The following is a 22133-nucleotide window of genomic DNA, read 5'->3' on the forward strand; positions in this document are numbered from 1 at the left end:
AAACTGGGCGACTGCTTTGCAGAACACCTGCAGTCTGTCCACAAGAAAGACCCAAACCTCCCTGTCGCTTGCCATTTTAACACTCCACCCTGCTCTCTTGCCCACATGTCTGTCCTTGGCTTGCTGCATTGTTCCAGTGAAGCCCAACTCAAACTGGAGGAACAGCACCTCATCTTCCGACTAGGCACTTTACAGCCTTCCGGACTGAATATTGAATTCAACAACTTTAGATCTTAAACTCCCTCCCCCATCCCCATCCCCTTTCCGTTTCTTCCCCCTCCCTTTTGTTTTTTCCAATAATTTATATAGATTTTTCTTTTCCCACCTATTCCCATTATTTTTAAATCTCTAACTGTAATACCCTGTCAGTCTTTCCACCCCACCCCACTGGAGCTGTACCTTGAGTGTCCTGCCATCCATTCTTAATTAGCACATTTTCTTAGATAAGATCACCACCTTCAACATGTCTTTGTTCCTTTTGTCTGTGACATCTTTTGATTATCTGCTCCTATCACTGCTTGCTTGTCCCTACAACCACCACCCCCCCCAACTTCTCTCCCCCCACCTTAAACCAGCTTATATTTCACCCCTCTCCTAACTTTACTCAGTTCTGCTGAAGGGTCATGAGGACTCGAAATGTCAACTCTTTTCTTCTCCGCCGATGCTGCCAGACCTGCTGAGTTTTTCCAGGTAATTCTGTTTTTGTTTTGGATTTCCAGCATCCGCAGTAGTTTTTTGTTTTTAAAACTGAGATCCCTATTTGCCCTCATGGGTAGCTTTAAATCTTTGAAAATAATGAAGAAATGACTTCTCCCTGGTACTCAGGCCAATATTCAATCTTCAACCAATATCACTCAAAAAAGCACAACTTATCAGATTGCTTGATTTGCCAAATTGGCTGTCATGTTTCCAACAATACAGCAGTGACTACATTTTAAAAATGCTTTATTGGCTGTAAAGCAGAGATTGTAAAAATGCTTTAAATGAAAGACCTGCATTTAAAAATGCTTTAAATGAAAGTCCTTCATTTCATTCCCATCACCAACAGAGCATCATGGTTATGTTCACTTTATAACTGCAATAGATCAGATTTTCAATTAGTATAGGTAATCTAGTGGTTATATAAATAATGAATACCTCTTGACTGAGTCTAATTTCTTTATAAATGTTAACCCATGAATTTTCTAATTGTTCAATGGGGAGAGACGAAACTACAATCCCACTTTGAAACAATTCCCCTCCATCTTTCCAGTTGAGATTTTGTCTTTCACCAGCAGAGGATGCTGTTTAATCATTGGTGCTGAATCTTAATAGAGGAACTCCATATATCTGCCTTGTTTATACTGTGACCATTTTTGCTCTGGATCTTTCCATGCAAAGCTCACAGGATGTGTATTCAGGTCAAGTATGGTACAGCCAAATGTAGTGTAAAGCCAAGGAATGGAATACTTTCCATTTTGGATATCCCATGTCAGTGTTAAGCATCCCACTCAGCATCGTTAGATGCAGTGAAGCCTCATCCCAAATCTCAGAAGATCTCAATCATAAAATAAGGATTTTCTAATTCTTTTCCTATTAATGTTCTCTCCTTATGAGCTACAGTTCCCATGCTTGCTGATCATTTGATTATACATGAAGAAACCTTTAGTTAAGGATTGTTGGCAACAAATTTAATGTTCACAACCTCATTCAAATACTCACACGATTTCCAACCAGATTAATTGCAGTGAGCAGGGAGTCTGGCTGATTAGTACCCTCAGTCTTTGAGATTTTTTTTTTCTTTAAACAGGATGTACAAGGTGATGAGATTTGCTGGTTGAGATGAAGCTAGTTTTATTCCATTTTCGTGTTACAATACTTTACAGAATTGCTGTCATAGTCACCCTCCTGTGTGTAAAGTGCACTATGTTCACAGTTTCAAAACATAAAACATGAGGAATGAAACACTGGAATGATATGACTGAATCCACAGAAACAATAAATTAACCATGTTAGAAAATGAAAGTTGAGTTCATAAATAACACAAACCAACCACTGGTCCTTGACAGCTCTGGCTAAACTAGGCACAGATTAACTTAGTACGATGAGTTTCTCAGGTTTGCACTGCAGGTTTTTCAGTGACCACATCTGGTCCCATACACTGACGGCAGAGGTTTTGACGTCACTTGGGTTTACAATGGCTATATTTTGCACATAATTATCCAATATTAACTTGTGCCTTTTGTGTTGGTGTGGCACAGTACAATGATTGCATGAAGTTTACAGACAAAATAGATGCTATCATATTCTTCCATTCTTACTGAAGTTTCTACCCTGACTATTGAAGGCACCACATCTGCCAACAGCCCAAGCTGCCATTCTTCACAAAGGAACGTAGACAATAAGTGACACCAGGCTATTTATCCATGGAAGACATTAGGTGGAATTTTACGGCCTCTTCCAACAGGATCTTCTGGCCCTGCCAAAGTCAATGGACTTTTGAATGGCTCACCACATTTTCCGGCCCCACCACAACCACATTGGGGCCATAAAATTCCACCCATTGAAACTGAGCTCAAACTTGTTCCAACCATAGTCCCCTTAAAGCAGGGAATACTGGATGGAAATCAGGAGCAGGAACCCTGCTCGAATTCTTCACCATTCCTAAGCCAAGAGCATCGAGGCCAATTGTAACATCCTACTGCTAATTCAGCACAGATCAGGGATTGAACTGCTCGTCCACATGGCACACTAAACCAGACAGCTGTCCCATTTTAGATTTTTTTGCTAGTTTGAATAAGTACGATATTCAAACATGCTGGTTTGAAGTAACTGAAGGTAGAGATATACAATCTTCTCTCCCCCTCCTGTCACTTTTCTTTTGACTCACTTTAGCCATTTAATTTAGTCTGTAACTTTGCATTCAAAAGCAAAACTATTTTCTAACCATGGGAGCTGTTTGTAAAACTCAGGAAGCTCCAAGTTTGTGTTACGGAGTTTATAGTATCCAACTGCACAAAGAAAGCAAATTTAGTGCCCATCTCCCTCTATGCAATCTGATGGATACGGAAACCACAGAGCACTGCATTGTGGGAGGTTAGCAACTTGTAAATTTACAGTCACCAATCCCACCCCGCCCCCCCCCAAAATTTCCCCACCTCATGAAGACATTTTGGGCCATAGATTCGAAGGTGCAGGCAAACCTTCTTTAATTTAATCAAGCAGCTGCCAATCCAGGTATAAATTGTTGCCAGATTACTTAATGGTCACAGCTAAACTCAGTCTTCAATTGATGGCCAATATGGGAGTTTTCCAGCATCCGTTAATGGCATTCAAGAGAAAGATCCTAAACGGATTTATTAACCACTGTGATAGAATTCAACTAATGAGGCACAGACATGGCAAATTAAATTGGTCCCATTGGCTCATTATCCACAACACAGCCCCCATTTATCCCTCAGTAATTGCAACTCCACCTCTATCAAAACTAAAACTTTTAAAATCAGGGTGCCAAAACAAGAACCCAATTCCCCTTACTGCTCGTAACCTGCAAAAGCAACAATTTCAGCTTTAAGCATTTTATCTTGCCATTTGTGAACTGGTGGATATTTTTAGAGCAGGTTGATTTGGATATTACCATCTACACAGTATATAATGCAATGCTAGTCTTCAAACTTACTGAAGACAGTTGCATGGGTACAATGTTACATAGCAACAGCTACTTGTAATCAGGTTGTCGACACCAAGTGCAGCAAAGCATTTAAGGCCAAGCATTAGAGAACAGTTACAAATGTTCACCTCACAGGAGCCCCACATCTGTCAGGCAGTTGATGCTGAAAGATTCCAGAGTTTTCTCACAGTACACCCACGTTAGTACAGACATAGTAATACAGAGTTGTGAAATATTTAATGATGTGGATCCTGAGATACTTGGACATTTAACTCAAATACATTATTGACGTACAAGATCTCTTGATTAAGACAATACTTGGCATATCCAATTCTAATTTTCTAAACACCAGCTGACAGACCACAGGCCAGGGTAGGAAAGGGCAGGAGGATGTGTCAATCTTTTCTTGTCTTGTAAAGCTAAAATGGCAACTCTCCAGTACACTCTGCTTAGTAAATTAAGGTTGTGGCTTAAGCCCTAACTCATGATGAAAAATCATTCCTGAAGCAGCCTTTTTAAATTTACACCAGCTGTAAATCTTTCTAAAGTCAACAGATAGTTGACAATTCAAAGTTAACACATCTCAATAGACTGGCACTAAGCCCAGGGGTGTCTGGAAGTCTGTCTTATGTTTAGTAAATATCCTTATGTGTGACGTGATTGCAATGATCATATTCAAAGTTTGCTGCTCTGTCGAGCTGCGAAGAAAAGGAAGACAAAACTACAATTAATATGCTCATTAATCTTCATATTATGAAATCTAATATTCGGCAGATCCTGCCGGATACAAAAGTCAGGGTCCAGGGTTGTCTAAAGCTTAAGTTCTCAACTAATGGTAAACAAAGTTGAAGGAAAAGTTGGTGCTGTAACCATTTCATCAACTGAAGAATTAAATATGCCAGAATCTTCAGTGGAATTGTATCTTGGAATGGTAAGAGGATATTAGTACTGGGAATGGAACACTCTGGCTACAAGAGGTCATGTACAGGATGGGTATGATGTAGAGTAAAGCCCCTTCAACACTGCTTCATGACATACCTTATTAGGTATATCATGGGTTAAATGCAGCGTAAAGCTCCCTGTACATATTTCCCCTTGTGCCTCAGCCGAATCGCAGAGCAGAACACCATCACTACATAGACCATTGTGCCATTTTTCCAATTCCTATACTAGCCAACTGGGTGAAATCATTAGGGTCAGTTTTGTGCTGTCAGATTCAGATTGCAGTCGCAATAAAAATGCATTTGAGCAGAGATTTTCAACCCCCGAATCTGGGGTAGGTTAGCATCCAGGTCCCAAAAGTCTAAGAGCATCTAACATTACATCACCTAGTTCTTGAAATGTAACTTCCAGTCTTGTGCCCACTATGACTAGTGAAAATGCTTGGCACCCAGTTATAGTGACTCTCCTTTGTCCACCAATGCAAAGCAGATAACTTTGATACAATCAGGATAGATAGAAAGAACAAAGAAAGCAGAAAACAACTAGCCTGGAAATTAAAAAAAATGCAATCTACAAAATGTAGACGTGAATCTAATGTAGAGAGGAAGTGAAAATATAATCCTAAATAGTCTATGAAAATCAGAAATTATGCAAATTACAGACCAGAAATAATCAAAGGGAATGAAGAACAGAAAACAACAGGAATTCTGTCCTTTGGAAATGGTGTGCATGTATGAAGTGATGCTAGGCAGCCACTAGTGCTATATTCAGAATCATCATCTGTAAAAATATTTTAACGACCATCCTGTGTTGTTCTGCAGGGCCTTTGTCTAAAACCAGGCTAGAACTCAAGGTGGACACCATTTACACCACTGCTGAGTTCATCCCAGTGTCCCGGTGTTTGGCCATTAGGCTACAACCAACAAAATGCCCAATGTGGAAATTCCCTCTTCCCAATCCCAATGATATCATGAACCATGTTTGGAGCAGATGGTGGTTTGTCCCAACCAGGCTTGGATAGTTGGAAATAAAAGGATGGCTTGGCCCGGAGGCCAGTATGTTCAGGTCTGGCTGGTTCCTAGTCCTGGGTACTTGAGGAAGGTGCTGTTGGCTTTGCAGGAATTCAGGTCCATATCCGATTTAGAGCTCACAGAGTAAGACACCGAGTGAGGAGGAGATGAGTGTTTACCAGGAAACTCAATGGACCAGAAATTGAGTTTTTATGTCCCTGCTCTTGGAGGCGCACAACCCAAGCCTTAAGGAAAAGCATTGGCTGTATGTTGGATGGTGCAATGATTAAAGTGACATTGATTTATATGGATACACAATACTTAGATCAAAGAACAACTTCACTTCAAAATTTCCAAGGGGTGCCATAACTTGAGGTGTCACAAGATTTTTCAGAGAAGAGGAAGGGGAGAAATGGGGCAATCATCTTATGTGAGGGGTAGGAAGAAAGAGAAGCAAGGGAAGAGTGTCAGAAGATGCCGGGAGATTAGTATGATCGTACAATTTTAACTTGCCACCAACTCCAAATGGACATCTTGGAAATCAGGTGGCTCCAGACGAATAAAAATGATTGCAGTGCTAAGGATGGAAGAGGGCCTGAAATTGAAATTCCTGGAGCAGAAAGCAACATTGAAGGAGCAAGATTAATAGACAACACCAAAAAACGGGCAAGTGCGTGTGACAGAGACTGAAGAAAATAAAAAGATCAGAGAGCTCTCCTGAAAATAAATAATGGAAAAGACACTAAATAAATACAGTTCTAATGCATAAGCTGGACTGACAGATGATGGTGCTTTGCAGCTCTGTTTAAAAAAAAAAATGATGAGTTGCTGTCAATGAGGATGGTGGTTAAGGCCAGAGAGGATGAACAGCCAATGTGTAAATGGAAAGACTGGGTGAAGCTAGAGAGGTTGAAGAAACTCAGTGGGTCAGGTCAGGAAGGACTCAATCTCAGTGAACACAAGAATGAGGAGGTACAATGCAGTGACTCGGATACACTAATCCAAACTTGCAATACCTAAAGTTATAGTGGAGTCACCATTTTGAAACTCTTTCATTTAATAAGTAGCTACTTTCAGCATATAACTGATTTTTCAATCCATTGAAGGGGTTTAATCTCAATTAAGCAGCTCCTTACTACATGTCGCACGACTTCAGACCCTGACAAGCCAACTCTAGACCCTATCCCTAATCCCTCCCCTTGGATTAAAGGATTTATTCAAGTGATGGGATGTAACTGCTGTTTGAAATTTCAGCTGTAGTTTTTGTTCCCTCTTATCACCAATGTTTCCAAATTAGGATGAACTATAACAGTTTGTCTTTCCCTGCTGGATACATAACACCAGTTTCTAATTTTGTGCTCATTGAGATAAGGGATGTTAGTGCTTGGAAAGAAAAGTTTAATTTCAGGTCCGTGCTGTCAGTATCATTCAGAACCAGCTCAGGCACAGCATTTATCAGATGCAGGGTAAGATCCCACCACTCTGCCTCAACCTAAACAGCAGCTCTTACTGCACAACGTGACAACTTTCCAATTCTCATACTAGCCATCCTGCTGCCTCTTTATTAGAGAGATTGGCAAGTTAGCGGCATTTTTCTACCGTGAGTCCATGCCTACTAGGAGCTGGATGGCGTTGCCCAAATGCCTTTCTCACATTACCCTGTTTCTTTGTATTCAGAGTTTGAGCAGCAACTCTGTCCCGCCACTAACTGCAGGGATTCATTTATCTACAGACCATGTGTCAGGTGCCCTGGGTTCCAAGAGGATCACTGTGGAAATAGCCACTTACACCAATATCCTATAAACTGCCCACGTCCTGTGTCCAACTGCAGGTGGCCAGCTATTTACATTAGTTGAGTAGTCTTGTTGTCTAGTGAAATGTTAAAGCTGAAGGGTCTTCCTGCAGGATTATAAGCAGCACAGTTGTGTACTTGCGGGTTTGATTGTGCCCAGTACGCTGATGAAATGTGTCGTTACGTGAAGGTGGTCAGCTGAACTTCAGCATGCTTGAAGACTACACTGTAATGGTTCAGCTTCCTGTTCAGGTGGGTCAGCTCACATGGTTTCTAGAAGCTTCTCTTTGCTTCTTGAATGATTCTGGAAGAAGGAATGATTGATCTGTTCCAGTTCGGAGGTGAGAGGAAGGTGCATCTCCAGGTGCAGTTTCAGGGCTAATAGCCACTGTTCCAGCTTCATAAAGGATGGCCTGTGGAAAAAGAAACAAGCATTAGGACTAGCATAACATGCTGGTTTACCACAGCGGGCTTTGGAAGATGCCATGAAAATACAGTTCAAATGCTACAATTCAAATATGGTTTGAAATTAATTTACCAGAATTCAAACCTATCCCTTCACTGAAGGGGGGAGCATCAGGCTTGGGTGATTGTCACAATCCTCCCTCATTTGCATTCATTAGCAAAACTGTCAAATCTGCTGTCCTTATTATGCAAGTTCTGGTAGTTGCCCTGCCTCCCTCTAAAATGGAAGTGGTCACCCCCATAAATGGTTGAAGAATTAGAGGTTCAAACCATTTCCTGGAGGATTGAGGGATGAAATGATCCAGTGAGACACAGAAAAATGGGGAAACTAATAATGGAATTAACCTCAGTGAAAATTCAAGAGTTCATTGCAAGATTGTGCACATAATGCAAATGCAAACTAGCCAAAGATATTCAATTGTAAAAATTTCACTGAAATATTATAGCAGCAAAATTGGACAATAATGTAATGTTATAGGACAGAAACATGCCATTTGGCTAGACTTATCCATATCAGTCATTAAACTAAAGAAAATTTGCAAATTTTGATGGTCAAAGGCGCGGAGGTGGGCAAGCAACCAGAAATAACAAAACCTAACTATATTGCCAAAACACTCAGCATCACTCAACAGGTCCACACTATTCCTTTTACCCCAACAGTCAGGTCTGGTCGTATTGTAGAATAATTGACAGAGATTGATCGCTATAATTCGTCAATAACTGCAGTAGCATTAAGTCACATGACTACCAAGATGGCAGAAGGTGGACTAGACGAATCTTGGTCTCTTTCGTGTAGCAATTTCTATGTTCCTAACTGCTGTGCCACCCAAACTCTTCCATATTTAATTTTGGTGCTGCAACAAGCCCTTTCACCCCCACCACCACTCATAACCCCTTAACCAACTTCAGTGCCAAATCCAACCCAGGCACTCCAACAGCAACGTCATCCAAGTCCTTACACTCCAATAGCGGGGTCGTTCAAATTCTTATGAAACGAACCAGTGTCATCCAAATCTTCCCCCTAGTTGGCTTTATTCAAGTCCTGCCACCTTACTCCTCAGCCATCTTTCAGCTAACAGCAGCACTACTCAATTTTCTTCACCCCCCAGCTTTAACCCATTCAAACCCTCCCAGCCCAACCTCAATACATTCAAATATTTATCTTTAACCTCAGCACAATCTATCCATTCCTTCCACCTAGCCCTCTGCAGCACACTTGCATCTCAACCCTCAGCATTACCCAAACCCTTACGTCGCAAATAAAAACAGAAAATCCCGGAAATACTCAGGTCAGGTGACATCTGTGGAGAGAAACAGAGTTAATGTTTTGAATTCAATGATGTCACCATTTCCTGTTTGTACTTCAGATTTCCAGTATTTCAATATTTTGCTTTCGTGTTAGTCCTTCCACCGCAAACCTTGCTCTCAAATCATTGTGACAGACTCACCTCTTTTCAGGATCCAAGTCACAGCACATGACTGCAATTGGAAAGAAAGCAGATGGACATTCTTCTGGACAGTATCGATCCAAGAAAACAGGGACATTCAGTCCAAAGTCTGTTGTCCTGGGCAGATAATCTGGGTCTGCATTTACTCTACCAATCAGCTGAAAGTAAAAGGATCAGCAAATTAGAAAGAAAGTTGACGGTCTCAGTAAACCCACATCCCTGCCATATACGAGAATCAGTTCAAAAATTGGGTACATTACATCTTTAGCTCACTGGTTTCAGCACAGGCTGGTCTATGTTTACACACTTAACTCTAAAACCAAGACTAATGGAGCTCTTTGTACAGCTGTGATTGAGCCTTTGGACCTGATTTTAACCCTGCGCCAATGAAAGTTTTGACAGAGTTGAAATCTTGCACATTAAAGAGAAAGTTCCAGATATGGGTTGCACAAATTTCAGGAACAATTTACCTCTTTGTAACCAATTCAGTCACTAGGGTTTTTACTCATGTGTGACAGTGGGTGTCTCTGATGTATTGCAGTCATTTGAACTGTAGGAAAATCCTGTTGGCGCAAGCATAGATGAAACTGTTCCAAACCTGGGTTAAGACCATTTTGAGCTGTATCATACTAGTGTGAACTAGTGGTAGATACAGATCTGACTTTGGTGGGAACACATTGAGCAATGGTTTAAGGATAATGCTAACCATTAAAAAACAGCGCATACCTCACACAAGGGAGTTTTTTCCTCAAATTATATTGGTATTGTTACAAGGTCCTACTACCTCAAAAACCTTCTTTCCCCTACAAACAGAAGGCAGTGAACAATCCAAGTTCCAAACATTGTTTTCTAATGTGTATTAAACGAAGCAAGACCACACACCATACATCTTTCAGCTCTTTTTACTCACTCTAGTCACTTCAGTTGCCTGAGCAAAGTCTTCTCCCACTTCAAGCGCAATTATTCTTTCAAAAGGGTCTTCTTAAAGGTCTATACCCTTCCTCTGGGTTTAGGGCACTCAATCGGCCTGTGGCTGACATACCAACCATCATCACAGGTGCCAGCCTTCAGCCAATTCAATTCACTCCATGTGATATCAAGAAATGGCTGAAGGCACTGGATAGTGCAAAGGCTATGGGCCCTGACAATATTCCAGCAATAGTACTGAAGACTTGTGCTCAACAACCTGCCACGCCCCTAGCCAAGCTGTTCCAGTACAGTTACAACACTGGTATCTACCTGGCTAAGTGGAAAATTGCCCAGGTAGTCTTGCGCACAAAAAGCAGAACAAATCCAACCCGGCCAATTACCCCATCAGCCTACTCTTGATCATTAGTAAAGTCATGGAAGGAACACTGTTGATCTCTATCAAGCAGCACTTGCTTAGCAATGACCTGCTCACTAACACACGGTTTGGGTTTTGCCAGGGTTACTCAGCCCGACCTCATTACAGCCTTAGTTCAAATAGTGCCAAAAGAGCTGAACTCCAGGGGTGAGGTGAGAGCCACTGCCCTTGACATCAAGGCAGCATTTGACAGAGCGTTTGAGTATGGCATCAAGGGGCCATAGCAAAACTGGAGTCAATGGGAATCAGGGTGAAAACTCTGCTGACTGGATTCATACCTAGTACAAAGGAAAATGGTTGTGGTTGTTGGAGGTCATTCATCTCAGTTCCAGGACATCACTGCAGGAGTTCCACAGGGTAGTGCCCTAGGCCCAACCATCTTGAGCTGCTTCACCAATGACCTTACTTCCATTGTCAGGTCAGAAGTGGGGATGTTCGCTGATGGTTGCACAATGTTCAGCAGTATTCATGACTCCTCAGATACTGAAGCAGCCCACGTCCAAATGCAGCAAGACCTGGATAATTTCAGGCTTGGGCCGACAAGTGGCAAGTAATATTTGCGCCACACAAGTGCTGGGCAATGACCATCTCCAACAAGAGAGAATCTAACCACCACCCCTCGACATTCCATAGTATTACCATCACTGAATCCCCCAATATCAACATCCTGGGGGTTACCGCTGACCAGAAATGGAACTGATCTAGCCATATAAATACAGTGACTACAAGAGCAGATTGGAGGCTAGGAATCCTGCAGGAAGTAACTCACCTGCCTAGTCCCCAGAGCCTGTCCACCATCTACAAGGAACAAGTCAGGAGTGTGATGGAATACTCTCCACTTGCCTGGATGAGTGTAGCTCCAACAACACTCAAGAAGCTTGGACACCGTCCAGGACAAAACAGCCCACTTGATTAGCGCCCCATCCACAAACGTTCACTCCCTCCATCACCAAAACACAGTGGCAGCATCTACATGATACACTGAACAAACTCGCCAAGTCTCCTTAGACAGCACCTTCCAAACCCACAACCACTACCATCTGGAAGGACAAGGGCAGCAGATACATGGGAACGCCACCACCTGGAAGTTCCCCTCCAAGCAGCTCACCATCCTGACTTGGAAATATATCACCATTCCTTCACTGTCACTGGGTCAAAATCCTGGAATCCTCTCCCTAACAGCACATGGACTGCAGTGGTTTAAAAAGGCAGCTCACCATCACCACCACCACCAACTTCTCAAGGGAAATTCGGGATGGACATTAAATGCTGGCCCAGCTAGTGATGCTCACATCCTATGAATGAATAAAAATTCACCTTGCTACAAAGCCAACACAAACTAATCTCTGATGACACAGGATGAAGTGAGTGACAATCACAAAGGAGATGAAACAATGCAATATTCTGAATTTACAGAACTAATGGATTGGAAAACTGCTACAAAAGATGCTTTGCTAGTTTTTACTTTTTACAAGCAGTCAAGAGCAGAGCAGCAGCTCAGTTTAATGTCTTACCTCACACAGCATAATCCCAAATGAAAAGATGTCAACTTTCTCGTCATAGCTTTTTCCTGAGAACATAAAAATATATATCAGTGAAAATCACTACTAGAGAATACCAGTGAACACAACCAGAATGCCACCAAATACAAGCAAGTAGTGTGGAAAATGAAAGAGCAATACTGAGTAGAGATCCAACAAGTATCATTGAGGATCAGAGTACCACTGTGCAAACAACAGTACAATGACATGGAGGACTGGAGAGAGTACTGCTGAATGCTGGACAGCCTTCACAGGCAAAAGCAAGTACACAGAAACGGCAATATACTATAATAGAATGCTGAAGGAAAGGGGAGGCGGTGGCATATTGGTAATGTCACTGAACTAGCAATCCAGAGGCTTAAGTTAATGTCCTGGAGACACAGCTTCAAATCCCACCATGATAGCTTGTGGAATTTAAATTTAACTATCTTGAATAAAAAACTAGTCTGGGTAAGTGACCATGAAACCATGCTTGATTGTCATTAAAAACCCATCTGGTTCATGAATGTCCTTTAGGGAAGGAAATCTGCCATACCTTACCTGGTCTGGCCTACAAGTGACTCCAGACCCACAGGAATGTGGTTGACTCTCAAATGCTTTCTGAAATGGCCTAGCAAGCCAGTCAGTTGTTTCAAACTGCTATGAAGTCTAAAAGGAATGGAACCAGATGGACATCCCAGCATAGACCTAGGCACTGGAAATGACAACAGCTCACCCAGCCCTGTCGACCTTGCAAAGTCCTCCTAACAACCAGGGGCTAGTGCCAAAATTGGGAGAGCCATCTCACAGAAAAAGTCAAACTCTCAGAATTATACGTTACAGAAAATGTTCCAGACACCATCACCATCCCTGGTGTCACTTTGCAACACAGTAGTATACAGTCAGGAGGGAGTAGGGAGTTGCCCTGGGAGTCCTCAACATTGACCTATGGTGCTGGTGACCACCTGCCATCCATCCTCAGCTGATGAATCAATGCCCTCATGTTGAACATCACTTGGAAGAAGCACTGAGGGGGCAAGGGCACAGAATGTACTCTGGGTGGGGGGGGCACTTCAAATGTCCATCACCAAGAGTGACCGAGTAGCACCACCACAGACCATGACGGCCGAGTCCTAAAGGACATAGCTGCTAAACTGGTTCTCGGCAGGTGGTGAGGGAACCAACGAGGGAAAAGAACCTACCTGACCTCGTCCTCACTAATCTACCTGTCACAGACGCATCTGTCCATGACAGTATCGGTAGAAGTGACCATCACACAGTCCATGTGGAGATGAAGGCCTGTCTTCACATTGAGGATACCGTCCATCATGTTGTGTGGCACTACCATCATGCTAAATGGGATAGATTTCAAATAGATCTAGCAATTTCAAATTGGGCATTCATGAGGCACTGTGGGCCATCAGCAGAATTATATAAAACCACAATCTGTAACCTCATGGCCCAGCATATCCCCCACTCTACCATTACCGTCGAGCCAGAGGATGAAACCCTGGTTCAATGAAGAGTGCAGGAGGGCACGTCAGGAGCAGCACCAGGCATACCTAAACATGAGGTGTCAACCTGGTGAAGCTACAAGACAGGACTACTCATCTACTAAACAGCATAAGCAGCAAGTGATAAACAGAGCTAAGTGATTCCACAACCAATGGATCAGATCTAAGCTCTGCAGTCCTGCCATATCCAGTCGTGAATGGCAGTGCAGAATTAAACAACTAACAGGTGCAGGAGGCTCCACAAATACCCCCATTCTCAACAATGGTGGAGCCCAGCACATCAGTGCAAAAGACAAAGCTGAAGCATTTGCAACAATCTTCAGCCAGAAGTGCCAAGTGGATGATCCATCTCAGCCTCCTCCAGAGGTCCCCAGCACCACAGATGCCAGTCTTCAGCCAATTCGATTCATTCCACATGATATCAAGTTATCAAGAAATGGCTGAAGGCACTGCATACTGCAAAGATTATGAGCCCAGACAACTGGCAATAGGACTGAAGACTTGTGCTCCAGAGCTTGCCATGTCCTTCACCAAGCTGTTCCAGTACAACAACACTGGCATCTACCCGGCAATGTGGAAAATTGCCCCAGTATGTCGTGTCCACAAAAAGCAGGACAAATCCAACCCGGCCAAATACTGGTCCATCAGTCTACTCTTGATTATCAGTAAAGTGATGGAAGGTGTTGTTGACAGTGCTAAAAACAGTGCTTACTCAGCAATAGCCTGCACACTGATGCTCAGTTTGGGTTCCGCCAGGGCCACTCAGCCCCTGACCTCATTAAAAAGTTTGTTTAAATATGGACAAAAGAGCTGAACTCCAGAGGTGAGGCGAGAGTCACAGTCAAATTCTGCCTTGATATTGAGGGCAAAGTGTGGCATCAGGCAGTCCTAGCAAAACTGAAATCAATGACAATAAGGGGGAAAACTCTGCTAGCACAAAGGAAGATGGTTGTGGTTGTTGGAAGTCAACCATCTCCATCCTGAGACATCACTGCAGGATTCCTCAGGGTAGTGTCCTGGGCCCAACCATCTTCAGCTGCTTCAATGACCTTCCATCCATCATAGCGTCAGAAGTGGGGGTGTTCTCTGATGATTGCACAATGTTCAGCACCGCTCGTGACTCCGAAGTTACTGAAGCAATCCGTGCATATATGCAGCAGGACCTGGACAACATTCAGGCTTGGACTGTAAGTGGCAAGTAACATTAGCGCCACACAAGTGCCGGGCAATGACCACCTCCAACAAGAGAGCATGCAACCATCTCCCTTGACATTCAATGGCAGTACCATTGCTGAATCCCCCACTATCAAAATCTTGGGGGTTACCATTGACTAGAAACGGAATGGACTAGCCATATAAATACTGTGGCTACAAGAGCAGGTCAGAGGCTGGGAATTCTGCGGCAAGTAACTCACTTCTTGATTCCCTAAATCCTGTCTATCATCTACAAGAGACAAGTCACCAATGTAATGGAATACTCTCCAATTGCCTGAATGAGTGCAGTTCCAACAACACTAAAGCAGCTCAACACTATCCAGAACAAAGTAGCCCGCTTGACTGGCACCCCAAGCACCACCTTCAGCATTCACTCCCTCCACCACTGATGCATAGTGGCAGCAGTGTGTACCATCTCCAAGATGCACTGCAGCAACTTATCAAGGCTCCATTGATAGCACTTTCCAAACTTGACCTCTACCATCTTGAAGGACAAGGGCAGATGTATGGAAGCACCTCCACCTGCAAGTTCCCTCCAAGTCACTCACAATCCTGACTTGGAAACATATCATTGTTCCTTCCTTCACCGTCGCTGGGTCAAAATCCTGGAACTCCCTTCCTAACAGCACAGTAGACGTACCTACACCACAGACCGCAGCAGTTCAAGGCAGCGGCTCACCACCACCTTTTCAAGGGTAATATATGCTGGCCTAGTCAGCAACACCCATACCTCGTGAAAGAATATTTTTAAAAATCACCATCTATCTCAATTAGCATATTCGAATGTTGGTGCTCCTCCAATGCTCTGTCTGCAGTCAGAGAGAGTTAGTTCAAGGCTGAACCATCTGTACTTGGTTCAGAGATGTTGGTGGAAGAGGCTCTTCGAGGAATCGGGATAACACATATTTACAATGGTATTTAAATAGAACTTGCATAACCAAAAACCAACAGCAAGTTTCCATCACAGCTCACTGTAAGGGACATCACATTTATGGTCTGTAACTTGGCCCAAGAGAAGGGATGAGAATCTCCTTTTCATAAAAAATTAATTGAGCCTTCCAGCTGGATAAGTCATGGCCCTGTCCATACATAACCTCCACAACTGCAGTGGCAACACTTGCTCCTGAAATCATTTTGAAAGAGGTTATTTTTTGTGAAAGCTTCCATTCGGTTGCAATTGGGTACAGATACGGTCAAATGTATTGCTGTACCAACAGACCAGAGAACTCCAGGAATGATTCCTGTCCATGTTGAATGGCAGCAGCAGCACTATGCTAGTAAAGGGAAAAGAATAAATCAATCAGCTGAGAGGTCCTCATTCCAGCGCAAGCCTGGATGATGACCAGGAAAAAAAGTGTTCACTTGTGCAGGTTATATGAAGACAAGATGCTGCCCTGTGCAATTGACTGGCTTGCTGACGTTCACTGCCTTGCTCACATATGAATCACTGGGCAGGGCAATGAGGCTTCCAAGTGTAATGACAGCAACACTTCTCACTCTGAAGAGAAGACAGGAATGACTACCTGAGGAAAAGATATTTCCCTCTTTTAAACGCTCACCGTTAATCATCTCTGGAGCCATCCAGTAAGGGTTCCCCACCACAGTGTAACGCTTCTTCCTGTCTGGCTTCCTCATGGTGGACAGGTTTCCTGGTGACAGATTGTCTGTCTGCTTTTTATCATCAACCATTAGTCGGGACAGTCCAAAATCAGCAACCACGACAGTATTATTCTGAAATACAAATCAGAAATTGATCCTACCTCCACAGAGACCCATGAGGAAACTAGCATTGCCCAGGACACGCCACCCCGCGACAGGAACCCAGTACTGCCTGGGAGTCCGCCCCCCACCCCCGACAGGAACCCGGCCCTGCCTGGGAAACCCCCACACCCCCCAACAGGAACCCAGCAGTACCTGGGACTGCCCCATGCCCCACTCCCCCGCTACCAGGAACCCGGCTCCGTCTGGGGGTGCTCCATGCCAACACAGACAGCAATTCAGCATCACCCAAAGCAAACCTCCCCCACTGACCCAGTCTCATTGATGCTTACCTCACGCACTAGGCAGTTATGCGAGTTCAAATCTCGATGGATGATGTTCATAGAATGCAGATAGGACTGAAATCAGAAAGCAAGTAGGGGACAAAGTGAAGAGTTTTAAAATAGTTACCACTCCTGCTTTAGTTTATTGAACAAGGTTTTGCAGCCCAGAGAGAAGGCAGACAGAGACCTCTCGAGAGGATCAGGGTGGAGGCTGATCTGTTCTGTTGTCACTAGCTGTGATGTGTACTGCTTGGACACTGTGAGTAGTCTTGTTGAAGTTACAAAGAAGTCTTTATTAACATTATGGTAAATATGTACAAAGTCCAGTAGCGGGTAAAGGTATGGAGAGGACCCCATGCTTGGTCCTTACATGTTGCTATCTATCTCTAGACTGCCCTTAGTTCTGGGTCACGTGCCTTTTTATAACACCGATTAGGTAGTACTGTATTCGGTCCCATGTTAACTCTTTAGGTACAGATCATTCTACTACACAGGCCAACATGGTCACAGTGCCCCAGCACCTCTGGAAAACTGATGGCAAGGCCCCAACCTTCCACAAAGCTACAGTCACCAAATCACACAACTATTGTGCTTTTGGTTGCAGTTCACCGCCACTGGCGAAATTGGTGGAATTTTAAAAATGAAGCAAAAGACAAGGGACAAGAAATTTAAGTCTACTAAACCAAACTGGTACAGTTTGAAGTGGGTCCTCGTGTATATTAACATTCTTTGGATCATTCTAAAAGTTGTGTACACAGAGTAAAGACTCAATCTGGCAGCAAGATTTCAACAGCAGCAGTTCACACCTATGTTCTATTCCCAGAGTTTGAGACATATGTTGGAACTAGAATTCATACAGTCGCAAAGTTCAATTTCATTGCAATATTGTGTGATGAATCGGAGGTCGGGGCCTGAGTCAGATGACAGCTTTAACATGTTTGAGTTATCACATCCCCTTTAAATGAGACACCTTTTTACTGCTACTGATTGGAATTCAGTCCCCAGAGATCATTGTTCTGCCTGCAGTTCTACTCAATCCTCCACAAGAGCCAGATGCTTACCATTCCCTCAGCAATGTCCCTGGCAAAGTTCACACGATGGTCCCATGGCAATATACGGTCCTGTTGGAGGCAAAAATCAAGGAGGCCCCGGTTACACTGGTTTTGTATCTTTCAATTTTGCATGAAAAGAAAGTAGTTCCTGTGAAGCAACCTCTTAACCGATTACAATTTTGCTTTGTTCAACTGTAGTTACTTCAATCAGCCAGCCTACAGCAAAGAGCACCAGAGTCGGAAGTAAGTGCTAAAGTTAGCCATATGAAGGGAAGACAGAAGGAATGTGTAGAGTGTAATAAATTTGTGGAGTAAGTTGACACAGAAGGACAGGAAGTAATGTGAAATGCAGTCAAGAGGCATCAGTGTTTATGGAGCAATAAAGGGGTCAAGGACATGGTGAAAGAAACACTAAGTAGGGCTAATATATGGAAAAGTGACAGGCGTGTTGGGCTAAATAGTCTTTTCCTGTTCCTATTAATTCATCTTGTATGCTGTTGTGTCAGAAAATAAAAGAGAAACTGATACGCGATGCATCCATTTTTCAGTTGTAAACCGTATTAAAGCATACCACTTTAGCAGTGGGAAAGCCTCTACCAAATCTGCACAGACACTGGTCCCACTGCTAAAATTTGTAGACCTGGGTCTACATCGAAAACATGCAATAGGCCCCCTGAATATGGAAATGAGGGACAAATACCTGTGGAGGACTCCTTTTAGAAATCTGTCCCTGCCAGTCACATCTGACATAGTCTTTAGGTTAATCAATATTCTAGTTTCAGCCCTGCATGCTTAGGACAAAATGGAATAATTGTCTTCCTATATTGTAGATGGCACTGCTCCTTCTATATGGACCATCTTATTTTATAGGCAATACTGTCTTGCCATTTCGACAGCCTTTCTACAGTATAGGATCTTCCCACCACGACCACCATCACATAAACCACTTGGTCAATGGTTCAATAAAGCCTTCACCGAGACACAATTCCTCATAGTACTGTGGTTCTAAACTGGAACAATCCTGCACAACTTCTCAACAATCAGACTGTGTTCATTCTGTCATCACTTACTAAGTCTTTGATGATGCTTCTCAGTGTCCCTCCTTTGATGTACTCTGTAATGAAGTTCAGCCTTTTATCTTTATAAAGAACACCGATGAACCTGAGAACATTCGGGTGGTCGAGGCAGCGCATCACCTTGACCTGATTATTAGGAGGGAAAGACAAGCTTTGTTAATGAGCCACACGCCACAGAGAGCCAAATATAAAATTAGCACGCTCTCCATTCTCAATTTCACACTTGACTCACTCACCTCATGCCCTATAATGCGGGGTGATACTCCTAGCCATTTTACAAACTCTCCTAATTAGTTCTCAAAGCTGTGGGTTAAACACTGAACAGTACATTCAATTTGTAACATGCTCTCAAAACGTCACAAAGAGCTCTCCCTGATAATGCAATTACTGACTGAAACATTTAGTGTGCAACTTAGCCAGTCAGCCTAGGAAGAGTCCAGCAGATGCTGACGTGGCTGATGTTGGTGTGGTGCAAAAACTAATGTTGTTGCCCCTGGCCCGGGAAGAGAGGAAAGTGCAAACAGGTGCCATGTATCTGAGCTCAATCCAATAGCTTCTTCTAGAATTTAAATGTCCAGATTAGAATAGTTGTGACGTGCCCCTTTTTCTGATCACACATTGGGTCCATCTAAAGACTTCAAGTCCTTGCAGAGCTTCCCCTTCTTTACAGCAATGGCCATGATTGTGACTGGACAGTGACTCCATCCACACAAGGGTACAGAGGATCATTGGGTCCCAGCCTAGCTTACAGCTGTTCTGGTGGATTCCCCCTCAAAGTCCTGCAGACTCATGACCACCATCTTCTTGCTGTTTCGAATCTAAAATTCTAACAAGACCAATGGGACATCAGTGACCTTACCAAAAGGCCAATGGTATTTAATGTTGGAACTGCTTTCTTGTTCTAATTTGTTTTGTTGCTTTAAACATCAATGTAAACAGATATCAGGTCTTGAATGAGTCATCTTCCACGATCCAATTATACTACATGATTCCAGTATGACAATAAGGGTCTTTACTGAGCTCACAATTCACTTTGAGAACACAGGTACATCATATCACACAATCCAGTATGGCTACAACATAAAGTGGTTCACTCAAAACTCTTATTCCAATTCCATCTTTGATCTCTATATTTCATGTAATGTGGATTAATGGTTGTATACGTCAAAAGACACAAAGGTAACATCAAGAATAACAAGATGACAGGAAAATGCATTTAGCCCATTTCAAACACTCCCAATCATTGTTACCATGATTATATCGTCCATTTAAACTCTTCCAATCACTTTAACATAAACACATTGACCGTAAGACATGGATGAATCACCTCACACATTCAGTTCCTCATTGTTGCCTTAGGCCTGTTTCACAACACATCCCTGTTCAGTAGAAAGTGATTTTAACTCATGTGCTGGTCCCACAAAAAAAAAATTAGGTACATGGGTGGTGTGAACTCACATTTAACAGATTTAACAGGAGAAATGTTACCTCTATCACACATCTTAACTCTATATTAGTAACTTCTCCAATCAGGCCAACAATATATTAACATTAGTACTATAGGATCATCTCAGTAGCACGGGTAGCAATATTAAAATATTTAACCAGTTTGGTTAAATGGATGGCGTTACACTGGAACACAAACACAGAAATGAAACTCTTATTTACCAACCTCTTTCAGAAAGGTTCTTTGGGTTTCATCATCAAAGCGGATCAGTTCCTTCATTGCCATGACCTCTCCTGTCTCTCTGTGTGTCACCTGATCAAAAAGGAAAAAAAAAGGATATACAAAGAGGAAGATGGATAACGACTCCACAACTACATCACAATCCCAATCGTAGATTCAGTGATCAAAATGCACACGTATAAAAGGGACTGAAGTTCATAAACTGAATTTCGAACTGAAGTAAGGTTTACTTTAGGTTGCAGGTATGGCTAAGTACTGGGCTGTGGCAAAACACATTGTAGCAGGCTAGAGGCAAGGTTACACACCTATATAAACTTGTCCAAGAGACGTGGATAACACTGCAAGACTATATTTATTGCACATGCCAAGCTGCCAAGAAGATGGTCATGTACATTTTTCTGGTAGGGATGGTGTTAGCTAGAATTTACATTTATATAGTGCCCTGCAACACTTGAGGACACCCAAAGTACTGCAAGTCAATGAAGTACTTTTGAAGCCAAGTCACTGTTTTGAAGTAGGAAACATAGCTGTCAGTCAATGTTTGCACAGCAAGGTAGCAGAAACAACAATGTAATAGAACATAAGAGTAGGCCATTTGGGCCCACGAGGCTGTTCTGACATTCAATGGCTGACCTGTGGCCTAAGTCCACATACCTGCCTTTGTCCCATAAATAAAAATCTATCAATGAGGCTTAAAAGCAACTGGTCTAGTATCAATTACTGTTTGTGGAAAAGAGTCCCAAACTTAATTCTGTATAGAAGTGTTTCCTAACTTCACTTCAAAAATGTCTGACTATAATTTTTTAGATTGTATCCCCAACCAGTGGAAATAGTTCCCATCTACCCCTTAATATCTTGAAAACCTCAATCAAGTCACCCTTTAACCAACTAATTTCCAGGAAATACAATTCAGGCCCCCTCCTATAACTCCTTTCTTCGGTACATCAATGACGGTTTTGGTGCCGCTTCATGCTCTTGTCCGGACCTGGAAAAAAGTATTAAATTTGCTTCCAATTTCCACCCCTCTATCACCTTCACATGGTGCATCTCTGACACTTCTTTCCCCTTCCTTGACCCCTCTGGTCAATTTCTGGTGATAGACTGTCCACCAATATTCATTACAAGCCCCACAGCTACCTCAACTGCAGCTTTTCACACCCTGCTTCCTTCGCCTCCGTCGCTGTTCCAATGATGTCACTTTCCAAAACAGCGCTTCTGACATGTCTTCCTTAACCGAGGTTTCCCCCCACTGCGGTTGACAGGGCCAATCTCCCACGCCTCTGCCCTCACACCTTCCCACCCTCCCAGAACCATAAGGTCCCCCTTGTCCTCACTTTTCACCCCACCAGCCTCCGCATTCAAAGGATCATCCTCCG

At 43.0% G+C, this 22133-nt stretch overlaps 1 protein-coding gene across 5 annotated transcripts in view; it reads right to left on the reverse strand.

The window, feature by feature from the left end:
- Positions 1-1816: 1816 nt before the first annotated feature.
- The window catches only part of LOC144684559 (LIM domain kinase 1-like), a 68491-nt gene continuing 48174 nt past the window's right edge, over positions 1817-22133 (reverse strand). For 4 of the 5 annotated variants that reach the window (XM_078548479.1, XM_078548478.1, XM_078548482.1 and 1 more), the window contains 8 exons: positions 20743-20829; positions 19065-19196; positions 18004-18063; positions 16952-17017; positions 16460-16631; positions 12166-12221; positions 9307-9464; positions 1817-7806 (listed from right to left, as the gene is read on the reverse strand). In XM_078548479.1, coding sequence (XP_078404605.1) covers positions 7656-7806; positions 9307-9464; positions 12166-12221; positions 16460-16631; positions 16952-17017; positions 18004-18063; positions 19065-19196; positions 20743-20829 — 882 coding nt within the window. In that variant the 3' untranslated portion in view covers positions 1817-7655. The remainder of the gene's footprint in view (positions 7807-9306; positions 9465-12165; positions 12222-16459; positions 16632-16951; positions 17018-18003; positions 18064-19064; positions 19197-20742; positions 20830-22133) is intronic. The other variant, XM_078548480.1, reaches the window with a different exon arrangement.

The sequence above is a fragment of the Cetorhinus maximus genome, chromosome 9 (genome assembly GCF_964194155.1).
Source record: "Cetorhinus maximus chromosome 9, sCetMax3.hap1.1, whole genome shotgun sequence".
In the NCBI taxonomy this organism is placed as follows: domain Eukaryota; kingdom Metazoa; phylum Chordata; class Chondrichthyes; order Lamniformes; family Cetorhinidae; genus Cetorhinus; species Cetorhinus maximus.